Source organism: Echinops telfairi, unplaced genomic scaffold, assembly GCF_000313985.2.
Source record: "Echinops telfairi isolate 266 unplaced genomic scaffold, ASM31398v2 ScPeMD7_7468;HRSCAF=8506_0, whole genome shotgun sequence".
Classification (NCBI taxonomy): Eukaryota; Metazoa; Chordata; class Mammalia; order Afrosoricida; family Tenrecidae; genus Echinops; species Echinops telfairi.
Genome location: NW_022111369.1, coordinates 2,311,105 through 2,325,262, shown reverse-complemented (window position 1 = coordinate 2,325,262; position 14,158 = coordinate 2,311,105). Strand labels below are relative to the sequence as shown.

Below are 14,158 nucleotides of genomic sequence, written 5' to 3'. Positions count from 1 at the left end.
GACTCGGTGGCAGTGAGTGTGGAGGTGTTTTGATGCTTCATTTATATTTCTGTCGTTCCTCCCCAATGGATCCCGTACGGTCCTACCAAATAGAGGATCAACTGAAAGCCAGTCCCCTGACTCCTGCTGTGGGTGGCCTTCCTGCACGCCTTCTCGGTGCTAACGTGTCTGTTCTGTTGCAGCCGCGCCTCTCCATGTCTTGATCGTGACAACAGCAGGTGAACCTCCGCCTCCTTCCTTTTTCTGACCACGTGACTTACTTCCACTCCTCTCTCTCCCCCTCCTGCCTTCACCATGCCTCAGGATGCTTTAGTGTGAGCATACTTAGCCAGAGATAAAGAGGTTTATGTGCCCCGAATCACATTGCCCAATTCGTCTTCCTCTCTGGTGAAGGGAAAGTGGGTGTCTTATTTCACTGGAAAGTAGGTGAGGCGGGGACCTCATTCATGGGAAGCTCTTGGTGGTGAGTCTCCATGTAGCATCTTTTGTGATAAGAGGGGGAAAATGCTACCTAGAGCTGTAAAAAAGATTATGCCAAGCAATTATGCACACTGGCTGAGCTATTTTACAGTTGTACTAAAGCTGATGATGTTTTTAGCGGCAGTTAGTTATTTTTTTAAGCGTGTTCTAGCTGAGCCAAAGGCTGATGGTTAACAATGGTTTATAAATAGTGCACTCCATAACACTACGGGCTTAAAGGCACCCTTTTGATATTTTGAAAGCTGGGCTATGGAAAGACTCTCTAGTCCGGTTTCTGAAAGTATCCATTATTCTATGGCATTTGGATAAAGTTATTTGTAAAGGTTCCAGATTAGCTGCTGCTGATCAGTTTCTATGATCTAATCAGCCATCACAGGACTGCAAACTATTAATCTCCAAATAAAACCCACTGCTGTGGAGGAAATGGCAACTCAGAGCGACCCTATGTGGGGTCCTAGGGCTGTAAAGCTCCGGAGGGGCAGAAAATCTCCTCTTTCGCTCTGGGTGGGTTCAAACCGATGACCATGGTTAGCAGCCCAATTTGTAACCAACCCACGATGCCCCTGGACAGTTGACAGCCCACCTTTGAAAGTTTTTCTATTTATCATTTCATTTTTTCCCCTCAAGCATGCCAAGTAATATATTTCCAGACATACATAAAACAATTGATAAGAAATTGAATAATTATAATAAACATGAGTCCTGTTTTTTTCAAAGTCATTTTTCATCAATTTATCACTTATGATCTTTGGAGGATTTGGAAGGGGAAGAGCGATTATGGAGCAAGCTCCCAAGAGGATGTTTCCCACAGACAGACATGGGGGCCCTCTCGCTATGTATACCTGGATCACTGAAGCACCCTGATGACCTGTTTTCGTCCCACCCTTTCACCCAGTAACTAACTTTGAATGCGGCAATCTCCCTCTCGTCCCCACCCTGTGATCATGGATGGATTGAAAGTAAAGCTAAGATTTTGACACGTTTTGGGCAAAGGATGTAATCCTCAAAAGACCCGAATTATTGTTCTCTGCTGACTCCTGTGAAGCATGCACCTGTTGAGCTAACCATTCTGTACTGATCAGCAAGTCAGATGCATCATTATGGGGCGGGGGGTGCTTTGCCTTTTATTCTTTGTAAATTGTGATAACGGCCTATCTCACAATGTAGAAAATTTCCATGAGAATTTCTACTTTGCATGATTGCTGTGGTTTATTGAGTTTCCTTTGGAGAGTAAAATAATATGCAATTAATCCTGAGTGTGTTCAATGCGCTATTTTTTCTTGGAAGGAGTCCCTGTTTAGTGCACATTAGTATGCATGTCCGTTTTCTGCAACACAGTTCCATAGACCCCGTGTCTGTATGACAACAGACGGCGATCTTCCTTGGACAGTCGTTTAGTGTTCACCTAGGAATTCTTCCCCGAGCATTTGAAACAGAAGCTGTAAGCAGGTTTCCTATCCACGGCGGCAGCAGTAACTGCACGTGGGATCCCAGGCCCTTGTACCTTATTTAGTGAAGCCTCAGGGTTTCTGGATGAGAAAACGGAAAGCTGCAGGGGCTGAACAAGGAGCCGGAGGTTACAGCAGTAATTCAAGATGGAGTTAGCCTGGACCTGAGGAAGAGCTGAGTGCTCGTGGCATTTTTCCTGTGCTCTCTGATAATAGTCTTTTTTTATATATATCTTTTTAAAATAGTGAATGCTATAAATGAATAAAAACTCTGTAATTATATGAAACTGCCCAATACAGTTCTTGGCTCATAGTAGGTACTCAATAATAAATGTGAGTCTCTTGTTTTCAATGTGATATACTGTATTATTTTGCTACACTGTAGTTTTTTTAAATGGTCAGAAGTAGAATCATTTGGCTATTAGAGAAGAAAATGATGGCAGCAAACATTTATTGCTTGCTATACACTGCCTTACTTGTTATTTCATTTTCCCCATCATTTTCAGGAGCGCTATCATTATCCACCTTTGACAAGAGGTTGCAGAGATAAGCTCCAACTCCTAAACTATCTCCTCTCTACACATTTAGTTACATATCTTTGGTGGTGGTGGTGCTGTGAGGTGCGGTTGAGCTGGGGCTGGCCCGTAGTAACTGCCTGAGAGCTTTAATTCTGAGCACCTCTCTTTGCAAAGGGCCATAGGGATGACTTTGCCAGTCCAAATAGAGGCCCGGCATAGATTAAGTCTCCACTGAATTCTTTCTGAACATTAACCAAGGACGTGGACAATCATGCCGTTGGGCAGAATGCCTTGGGAAAATGGATTCCCTTCATCCCTCTCTGGCCAGCCCAGGGAGGGGTGGTCTCTTTTAGAGGTTTACTTGACTGTGTCTTTGATAGAGTTCACCACACTGGGGACAGAACAGGGTCATGAGTCCTGCCTGTAGGTCTCACTCTTTCTGCCATGGTCAGAAAGCCCTGACCAATCTTTTAAGCCTTTCCATCTTTTAAGCCTCACCATCCAATGATGTTACCGCTCCAGCTTCAGTAGTCCCACCTATAACCGTGCTGTATTGATCGACCTGCCACAAATCTTGAATTTGCAGCAGTTCTCTTTGCCCTCCCATGCCGTTTTTAAAGTTTGTATCTCCACAAACCCTTGGATACCATTTTGACCTGATGTGAACGGCCTCCTTCCCACATCTGGATGATGTGTCTGTGTCTTTGTGTTGCCTTTGTCCCTTTTCAGACTTAATAAAGGTTCTCCTGCAAGTATATTCAAGATGGGCGTCTCTTTCATCCCCTAAAACACAAGCACAACAGAGTGGTCCTCAGCCACCTCCCCAGACATTGCTAGGATTATGCTAAGGTTGCGTTCGCTGTGTCTGTCTGTCTGGCTCACCGAGCTCTTCTTCGTGGCTGACAGGCCACATTTCCAAGCATCTCAGCCTTTCCCGGTGATTCATCCCTTTGGAGAACACATCCATTTTCACTCCTAAGGAGCGTTCTAGCGGTAACAGCTTCCAAGACACATTTGTTGGTGCAATATTCCTCACAAACACCTAAGTCGTTGGTGCCCATTCTCCTGTAGCCCGCTTCTTCAGTGCTCAGCTTTTGCATGCATAGAAGGTGATTCAAAAGACTGGGGCTTGGGTTGGCCGCACCCCAGTCCTGGAGGTGACGCACGTCTCTGCTTTCTATCACTCGGAAGAGGCTTTGGCAGTGGATTTGCCCAATGCCATCCATCCTTTGATTTCTTGACTGCTGCTTCCATGGGCACTGGCTGTGGATCCAAATAAAGGGAACTCCTCGACAACGTCCATATTTTCTCTATATGTTGCCTGTGGGTCCAGTTGTGAGGAATTTTGTTTTCTTGTTAGAGAGGGGTAATCTATGTTCCAATCTATGATCCTTTTCAGTATAAGATCTCTGAGCTTATAGCAAGCGATTGTGTCATCTGCATATTTACTTAAATTATTTTAAGAATAACTCAGAATTTACAAATAAAACCTTGTTCCACTTTTAGTCGATTGACGACATAAAAAAAGTATTTTTACTCAAAGAGCTCTACTTGTATAAGAAATTGTACTCATCTCATGATTTATACCTTTAAACCTCTCAACTCCTTAACCAGCTATGAACCAAAAACATTGGGATGGGTTAGGAATCAGCACATATTTAGATGTGGTTTCCTCTCATTTTTTTCTTTCTTACAAAATGTAACATAAACTTGGTTACATAGAGATGATAAACTAGAAAATGCCCTTGATATACCTGTCGATTTATTAGTCCTTTCATTCTTAGGAGGTAGTGCATTTTTTTAAAAAAGTCAAATAGAGAATAGGTTGCATAGGAATTCAGACTGAAAGACACATCATGCGAAAAGAAACTTACCCATTCTCATTGTGTCTCAAGGGCCAGAAACAGCAAACACTTCAGGACTGGACTATTATCTTCACTCCCTAGTTTTTACTCTAAATAACAACAACAACAACAACAACAAATTCAGAGGGCTGAGGAGGTGAAAGCTGGCTCCTGCATGTGGACAGGTCTTGATGTCTCTTCTCGGGGCCACACCCTGCATGATGTGCTTCAGACAGGCATTCCGGCCAAGCTGTCCCTTCTTTTATTACTCGTAACAGGGTTTCAGTTTAAGAGCATGTTGAATGAGTTCTGTGTTCTGCGATAAAGAGGATGCTATTTTTCTTAACGTGTTTGAAAAATAACATAAATGTATGTTGTTTTAACCCCACAAGTCAGTCTGACACATGCCTTTCAAATATCGTCCATGTCATCCTCTCTACAGTATCTAGGTGTGGTGACTCCGGCGTTGTCCTGTTCTAGGGAAGCGATCAGTAGAGCCATAACATAGCTCTCTTTGTCCATTTTGGTGTCGAGAGCTTGCAAAAGCAGTCAACATTGGGAAAGACCATGATGTAATTTGTGCCAGGGTACACACACACTGTGTGTTTGCATCTCTGTGTTCACTTCTGCAACACTTAGGTTGCCGCTTTGAAGCCTGTCCCTTGACAAAGTGATGCACCAGAGTGCCCCACAGAGTGACAAGGACTCAAACTGAGCCGGATCCAGAGCTGTTAAGAGCAGCCCAGGGGAGACAACTTCAAAGTTAAAAGAAACACTTGCTAAAATAACCAAACCAAACACCCCTGGACGGACGGCAGTTCCCCTTTTCATGCACAACTAGCTTGGCAGGAGAAGAGCAAAACTAATAGCAGTGCATTTACTACTCTTCGTTGCTGGTTAGGATTTTCCATATTTGTGGGAAATCCCAGTACATAGATAGTCCTCATCAACATGAGCACAAGGGTTCTCACCACCAGGACTTCCCATGAAATCAGAGCAGAGGAAATGAATCCTTTCCTTCCGTTTCCATTCCATCTTCAGCTGAAGGAGAAGAGTAGAGCAGAAGGACTCTCAGGTGACAAAAAATACATTTCAACAAAGAAATTGGTTCTGCTAGAAATATTGCTCTTTTCCTCTGAATATAGTGTACTCAGTTTAAAACCTACAATTTGGGTGCGATGATGTTAGTTAGAGTCGACGCACATTTGTAGACTTGTCTGTGTGAAAAGGCAAAAGCCACAGAGGTGTATTGACCTGAGCTTCTAAGAGGCAATCATGAAAATTCGAGTTGAGTTGACTTAGAAAAGCGGCCACTTGGCCTTTCTTCTAGGCTTTATCCTTCCATTATTGTAACACGATTCCTGAAGAAATGCATATAAGGAAGCCTATGCATGTCCTTTTATCCCTTTTTATTTTTTTAAGTAGCATCTCCAATGTTCTTTCAATCAGAGTTAAATCAAGTATTTCAAATTTACAGTCTATCGTTAATTTTTGTACTGTCAACAAAAAACGGTAAACTTCTTCTTCACTCTTTCAGAACAGAACCATAGAAAAGGCAAAAGCCACCATCACCCAAAAACATAAACACCGAAGTTAGAGTACACTAACTTTTAACCCATTTCTTTTTCTTTTACCATTCATCTATATAAACACAGAAGAGAGAGGTTGAGAATCAAGCATCTGGGGAAACATTAACTTGGGGGAAAGTATGTTTTTCTGGCCTACAAGATTTCAAAGCACATCTAATCTTCTACTTTAATTTCTAGTTTCCTGGTTAGTTTTATGGTGGATGCCCGAGGTGGTGCTATGAGAGGATGCAGACACAATGGGCTACGAATCATTATTCCTCCTCGGAAGTGCACCGCCCCCACACGCGTCACCTGCCGCCTGGTCAAACGCCACAGACTGGCTACCATGCCGCCAATGGTGGAAGGAGAAGGCCTAGCCAGTCGCCTGATTGAAGTCGGACCTTCTGGCGCTCAGTTCCTTGGGTAAGGGTTTCTGATAAGCCTTCCACTTGGTTACGGATGAGCTTATGTCCGCTGCATGACATCTCTAGGATGGATTGGAAAAAGGTACGTCGACCCATTCTGAAAGAAGATTGGCCCCTGTGAACATTTTTTTTAAAAATTGGAAATAACACCTTAATAATTGACTCCACTTTGTGCCCCTTATTTTAAGGCGTTGGTGAGTTAAGCAGTCAGGTTGATTATTATTTTTCTCTGTGGACGTGTAGTTCCTAACCTCCCAATGTGAATAATCCCATTTTTACCAATGGTAGGTATTTCCCCCACTCCCAAAGTCATAAAGAAATAAAACTGCACTATCCCCATAGAGGGACCCCTGTGGTGTAGTGGTTTATGCAGTGAGCTGCTATACACAAGGGTTGGTGGTTCGAAACCACCAGCTGCTATCCTTGAGAGAAAGATAGGGCTTTCTACTCTACAGTTACAGGCTCAGAAACTCGCAGGGGCAGTTCTACCCTGTCCTGTGAGTCCTCCGTAGCAGTGAGTGAGTTACAGTAGAAATTACAATGGCAACATAAAGTCTCATGTAGTTATAGAATAGAATCATTATATTTGCTATGGAAATCAGTATTGCCTTTAGAACCTACCCCCAAATTTAGTCTATGTGATTTTTTCCCCTGTTGTCAAAATTGCTATTTTGTGCTTTGATGATTTCACTCACAGTGTATTTAGTCGTGGTTTGCGTTAAGACAACAAAATCAAGACTAACTTCCCTCATGCTCATTTTAGCAATTTTGAGCAGAACTAACATCTCTTCGTTCTTCTGTTTGTTGGCCGGCTGCTATCACAGTGCACGGCACCCGAGGTGCCGAGAGAGGAATAGCTACCGCCAAGAGCTGACAAAAGGACGAAGTTGGGGAGGGAAATGTTTCAAAGCATTTTGAAACAAGTCAATTGTCTTTAAGTCTTGTCATATTCAGTCTTGATGCTTCAAAAAAACGAAGAGAAAGACTTCTGAATCATGAAATCTTTTACTTTGCGCGTGCCGTGTCAAGGAGAGGATCGCTGACTTTAGACTCAAGAGAAGTCCTAAAGCCTCCTTGTCATTTGGAACGTGCCACCGGCTTGTTTGCTTCAAAGTACTTCCACCCTTAGAAGAGAGTGTGCCTGGCCATCCCAATGACGGAAGCCACTCCCCACGACCTCCTGTCAGATAGGCCCGAGGTTTCAAAAGAGCCTGCGAAGTTCTGAGCTGCATCAGAAAACACTATTGGTTGTAGAATTTCCCCATGCTTCTCATGATAGTCTGTCCCAACCGCTGGCCCTTCCCCACGCTCAGGTAGCTTGAGTTTGGGAGTCCTCTTCAAATCTGTTGAGGAAAACCCATGAAGCCATCAGCTCTCTCCTCCCAGTCAGAGTTTTCATTCTATTCCCAGCAGCTTCTTCTGTCCCATGGAGCATATATTTATTTTTCCCTTGCGTTTTCGTTTTTTGTTTTTCCCAGTGCCCTGGCGGTGAAGCTAAATAGGGACAGACGTGACCCCTGCGGGCTCTCCTTCCCAGATGCGCCTCCATTGTCCACTCTGGGTCTTGAGTCCGTGCTCTCTGTGACCAATGGAGGGGGCAGCACCGAAGGCAGTGAGGAACCAAAGTTCACCCTGTTGATCAGCTGGTGACACTGGGGTTCCGTGGAAACCATACCTGAAGCTTACCTATGTTCTCTCTTTCACTGCTGCTTTGGATGTACTCAGTAAACTTCACCTGCCAACGGCTCCTCCCCCACTTAATGAGGGAGAAAGTTTGGTCAGCCGCATCCTTCAGCTGGGGCCTCCTGGAACCAAATTCCTTGGGTAGGAGCGACGTAAAGCAGATTGATGGCTGCCAGCACCCCCATTCTTCTCCTTCTTCTGCAATATGATTTCTCTTTCCGTCATTGTGCCCATGACATGCCCCTCTCTATGATTTCGATTCTGTCTAGCCTATCTTTAGTGGACCGTCTCTGACCCGTGTGGTGTGTGCTTTTGTTTTGGAGTGATGTTTTTTATCTCTTTCCCCCTCCAGTGCTGCGACCTCCATTTTCCTTTAAGCATGAGATCTGCCTAGTTGTACTACGTGCTAGTTCTGACGTTGTGCGGATGAGTGTGGAGTCTGTCTCAAAGCCACCTGGACTCAAAAACCAAAAGCCTCAGTGCCCTTTGAGGATGAATGTAACTTGCAAATCGACAACAGCCACAACAATAGCAACAACAAGGACAAAAACAAAACAAAAACAGGGTGGTGCATGTGCTGGATCTTAAATGTAATAGGCCTTGGACACAGTGGGGTTGTCTGCTTACCCGATCAATCAGGGCCACACTGTGTACACATGCCTATTTGTTTCCTTGAATGACAAACATGCAAGCACAAGCCACGAGTGCATGACTCTCATTCACAACTAGCTAACCTTTCTGACATCTCCTCATTGACAAAACGTCCGATGATGCAGCCTACAAGCCATTGTTTCTCCGAAGCCATTCTGTCATTCTGCACCATGTAGACGATATTGTAGAAGATTGGCACACCTTGTCGATATGCATGCACATTCCTTTTGGTTAAATGTGATATGCTTACATTTATCAAAGGAGACGTTCCAGAATGCCACATGCACTCACAGGGAGACATTATTCGGCTTAAGGTCACAGCATGTCCCTAGGGGGTTGTGTCCCTAAGGCGGAGTGCCACTGTGCAACCATCTGCTAGCCACTGAGCTCCAGGGAACGGTCCACTCTGTCCCTGTCACCAGAAAGGGAAGAATTCCAGGTCACTTTGTAACAGACGGCGTTGAGGGGCTCGTCGTGGCGCGGGGTAGCTCTCACCACACTGAAGGCTTGCCTTGTTGTGCCAGGCCTGTGATTGTGGAGATCCCTCACTTCGCGGCCCTGCGAGGGAAGGAGCGCGAGCTGGTGGTGCTGCGCAGCGAGAACGGGGACAACTGGAAAGAGCACTTCTGTGACTACACCGAGGACGAGTTGAATGCCATCCTCAATGGCATGGAGGAAGGTACCTGGAGTGCTTTGAAGCATTTGCACGTGGGAACCTACACATGACGTTGACTGTGTTTGTTTCTTAGGACTGTGTGTGTGTGTGTGTGTGTGTGTGTGTGTGTGTGTGCCTATGCACATGTCCTTTGTAGTGTGACCACAGCAGGTAATCTGTTCCAAGGGGAATGAATGGAAATGCACAGCACATTTGCCTAATCTTACATCTGTTATATTCAGAGGAATAATTTCTTCCTGATATCAACCATCTTGTTTTAATCAGGAAATACACTTTTGAGAATCTAAAGTGCTACTTAGACTAGAGATGCTGTTTGACTTACAAATAAACTGATAAAAAAAAACAATAACAACAACAAATAAACTCCTGCCATTAAGTCGATGCTGACTCACAGCAATCCTATACTAAATCCATGATTAGAAGAAATACTTAACTTGAAAATTTACATATTTTAAATAATTTACACTGATAGAAAGTACCAAACTTTTCCACTGGAAAAAAATTATACATTACCCGTTACTGATAGGATAATAAAACACATTTTTCTAAATTTCTATTATTAAGGAAATAGGACAATTACATTCACAGAAACTTCTACCAAGACATTATATAGAAAATTCTTCCGTGTTGAATTTCACACGCACATATGCATTTCTATTTGAGGATCTCAGCTTCCTAATAGTGCAATCTCTCTGAAAATCCTAAATATAGATTGGCCCGTTAAGACATTTTCAGGTGGAAATACCTCCCATTTGTCTAAAGCAGATGTGGACAACCTTTTTTCTGCCCAGAGCCATTTGGATGTTTATAACATCACTCATAGGCCATACAAAAATTATCAACTGAAAGATTAGCCTGCTATATTTGGTCCAACATTTAATTAATTCACCCATAATGAGATAGATAGAACTGCTTCCTTTGGTAAGGCGTGTGATGTTAGCTGGTATTGATTTCATAGGCCTTTACTGTGACCAGAGGACCAGAAGTTCCCCACCCCTGGCCTAGAGGGAAGTAGTCCAGCACTAGGAGCCATGTTCCCCTTTCTGAAACCACAAAAATAGGACAAGTTCTTTGCCTGAATGCCAAGCACCTCCTAGGTGTTCTATAGAGCAAGACACTCAAGGGGAAGTGTAGCTTTTTAGAACATCGGTGCATTTTCCAGGACCACCCACTGCAGCTGTTTAATTGACACCAACCCCTTCAACATTTCTTCTGTTACTTACTGAAGTCTGGTTAACAGATAGAGGATTCACTGATGTAGTAGATGAATGGAGGAAAACAATATGCCTTCCCAGTGTGGGGGCCGATGTCTCTCAAGCCAGTCGAAGCGATCAATGATCTTGTTGATAAAGCTTGTTCCTTGGAGTATTTAAATCCAGTTGCCATTGAGTTGGTTTTCCCTCATGGACACCTCGTGTGTGTGGACGGGGACTGTGCGCCCCACTGTGTGCAGGCGCTGAGCTGCCAGTGGTAGGTCCCTAGGCCTTTTTCCTGACCTTGGGTGGACTTGCATCCCTAACCCCCTAGTGAGCAGCCAAGCAAGTTAATTGTTGGCACTATGTCGGGACTCCATGCAGTGTTTGGCTGCTTCCAATTCTCAGAACCTTTTCTTCTGCCAGCACTTAGATTTAACATAATTGCCTCTCAGTTACTTACCTGTTGTGGACACAAGCATGAGCTTTATCATCTCACCCTTAGGTGGAGGGAGACCCACTCCTGTACTTTCAGTGCATGTGAAATGCTCATTTTTAACAGGCTAGCATACTTGTGTGTTATGTGTGTACGAGGGGCAGTCGATTATTTTACATGTGTATGCTGTCCTTTACCAGTCCATCATTCATCATCCTTCAATTATTTATTATCCTGGCACTGCCGACTTCTACTCCCTACTGATGCCTAAGAAAAATAGTTATGAGTTATTATTCCTGCCTCTAAAATAAGCTGTAAATGGCTTTACAGATGAACACAAAACCCCAACATCCATAATCCTTTATTCTGTCAGTGACTCACTTAGTTCAAATGTCTTACATTTTTAAAGGGCTATATTTTGGTGTTGCCCTACATATCTACAGTAATGCAGTCTATAAAAGTCCATCAGGGCATCCTTTTGATGTTAGATTACTGAGTGGTCAGTTAATGGGCTCAAAGGAATATTGAAACCCTGATCTTTTTTTTTTTTTTTTAAAAGCCACAATCACTATGTCAGACAACCAGGCCACTGGAGCAAACACACCAACCTTGTCCTTCCAAGACACATTTTTAGATTCCTGCATAGTCCCATTATTCTCCTAAAAGGGGATCATATTCCTTCTTAAAACCACAATATGTGGTCTTTGAGCTGCTTTGGAGCTTTTCAAAGAAAGAGAGTCCATTGACAACGTCCTCTTCATCTCACGAATTAAGGGTGGAGCAGGCTCATTTTCCCAAATCCAGGTCAGCCCTCAAACCTCCTTAGTTATAAAGGCAGCACTGCAATCCTAAACTAGATGCTTTTCTTTGATGGTGCCCCAGAAAGTCTTACTTTTCAGTAATAAAGGGACGAAAAGTGCAAATAAAATGCCAATGAGTCTTAAAAGATTGCTTTTGTATGATATGGCACATATACATGCAACCAAACATTTGCCACATTGACACGTTTCCCAGGTACAATTCATTGACATTGACGACGGCTGTGGTGTGTTTCAGCCACCACCATTCTATGCTTCTAACATTTCCCATCACCCTCAGCAGAAGCTGACCATCTCCTTTTCCTTCCATCCTACGGTTCCTGGTCACTGCTAATCAATTTTGATCTCCTTCAACCTGCCCATCTTAGATCATTCATATCAGTACGATCATGCAGTATTCTGTTATGTGCTCTTTTTGTATTTCTGTGTGTGTTCATAGGATAGTTCTCGAGATTTCTGTATTATTTTAAAAGAGGGAGAGTTTTTTTGGAGGGGGCTGTTGAGGAGGCACATCTGTTCACTATCAACTATGCTAATGAAGCTGAGGTTTGATAGACTGCTTTCAGAAGGACATCCTTGCTATATGAAGATGGGTCATTTTTTGTCTCAGTGCTGGACAGTCCAGAAGACCTGGAGAAGAAACGGATCTGCCGTATCATCACCCGTGACTTCCCACAGTACTTTGCAGTGGTGTCTCGCATCAAACAGGATAGCAACCTGATTGGCCCTGAAGGAGGTGTGCTGAGTAGCACAGTGGTCCCCCAAGTGCAGGCTGTCTTCCCCGAGGGAGCCCTAACCAAGCGGATCCGCGTAGGCTTACAGGTATGCGTAGGCTTACAGGTATGATCATATAAATTTCCTTAGCATGCATTTTCTTTCTCAGTAATTAACATTCAGTAATCAGTAGACCATAAGTGGTTGTAGGATCTAACGGTTCATGGTTAAGCACAAACTGCTACTGGTGATCATCTCATTGCTATCCAATTGATTCCCACTCTCAGCGACGCTATAGGAGAGAGCAAAACTGCTGCTTTCAGTTTATGGAAGCAGACAGCCTCCTCTTCTGCCCAAGGAGCAGATGGTAGGTTTGAACTGCTGACTTTGCAGTTAGCAGCTCAATGCCTAATCTACTATATCACCAGGGTTCTGATCATATGTCTCATTAAGTTTTATATAACTATTTAGTAGTAGTATTGAACTTGTGCTTTCCCATTTTGAAACCCACCAAAGTGATTTATTAGATTAAACACACACACACACACACACACACACGCGCACACGTACGCACACACGCGCAGGTTGCTTTGGCACATCAAGATACATGGTTCATTATGTGTCTTCTCTGAAAAGGCTCAACCTATGCACAGTGAGCTGGTGAAGAAGATCCTCGGCAACAAAGCTACCTTCAGCCCTATTGTCACGTTGGAACCGAGAAGAAGAAAATTCCACAAGCCAATTACCATGACCATTCCTGTCCCCAAAGCTGCAAGCGATGTCATGCTGAATGGTTTTGGGGGCGATGCGCCCACTTTAAGATTACTATGCAGTATAACAGGTGAGTCACACAGAGCTATTCTGAAAGAAAAAACTCAAATTATTGTAAATATTGAATTATATCTGTCCTAAGATGCCTGCAGAGATCTATACATTAATTGGGGGATTTATGAATTCTAATTAACTAGAGAAGAAATGTAAGATGAGAAGAAAATAAAGTCTGTATGCCAAACACTAGGTACTTTATGCACATTATATTTTTCATCTGCCTAATGGCCATTATAAGGAAATACTAACTCAGTTTTACTGTTAAAGAAAGTAAAGTGAAGAGAAATCTAGTTTACTCAGGACTCCACCATGAGCACTTGGCAGAGTTGAGTTTCAAACAAGAGCACATATACTCATTCTTCCAAGTCTAGTCTTCATTGAAGAAACTGTCTTCTGTCTGTTGAAAAAAGATTTCCTGAATAATGACACTCAACCATTCAAACCAAATTTTTTTTCCTGTTAAGGGCTTGGCTATCTCTTTGTCATTGATCTATTGCACAAACTTTAGTTTAATACAAATTAAAGAAGTTTAAGAATGAACTAAGTTCTGTCCCTTTCCACTGGTAGTTGTAGTAGCTGGCAGGCAACTACCGAACTCGAGAGTAGCCTTCCAGAACTTTGGGTGTCTCTGCACAGCCCACCACACCAGGGGAGAAGACTGTGCAAGTAAAAGTGGTGCAGATGATGCACTGCTTCCAGGCCACACGATTTGATCATGTCCACATTTAATAATAACTGCATGTTATGAGAGTCAGTAAACATTCATACTATTGTTGAGTGAGTCAGTAACTACTTGTTGTGGCCTCTAGTAAATAGCTCTAGGTTTACTTGTAGGGGTTTCAAGCATTGCTAGTTGTTTTGATAATCTTTTTTTTT

The 14,158-nt window shown here is 43.3% G+C and overlaps 1 protein-coding gene across 34 annotated transcripts in view; it reads left to right on the top strand.

Moving 5' to 3' along the window:
- ANK2 (ankyrin 2) overlaps window positions 1-14,158 on the top strand; it is a 402,581-nt gene that overhangs the window by 342,671 nt on the left and 45,752 nt on the right. For 17 of the 34 annotated variants that reach the window (XM_045284255.1, XM_045284249.1, XM_045284242.1 and 14 more), the window contains 4 exons: window positions 6,057-6,281; window positions 9,142-9,296; window positions 12,351-12,562; window positions 13,091-13,295. In XM_045284255.1, coding sequence (XP_045140190.1) covers window positions 6,057-6,281; window positions 9,142-9,296; window positions 12,351-12,562; window positions 13,091-13,295 — 797 coding nt within the window. Of the gene's footprint in view, window positions 1-182; window positions 219-6,056; window positions 6,282-8,008; window positions 8,108-9,141; window positions 9,297-12,350; window positions 12,563-13,090; window positions 13,296-14,158 lie in introns of all 34 variants that reach the window. The other 17 variants (XM_045284229.1, XM_045284240.1, XM_045284241.1 and 14 more) reach the window with 3 other exon arrangements.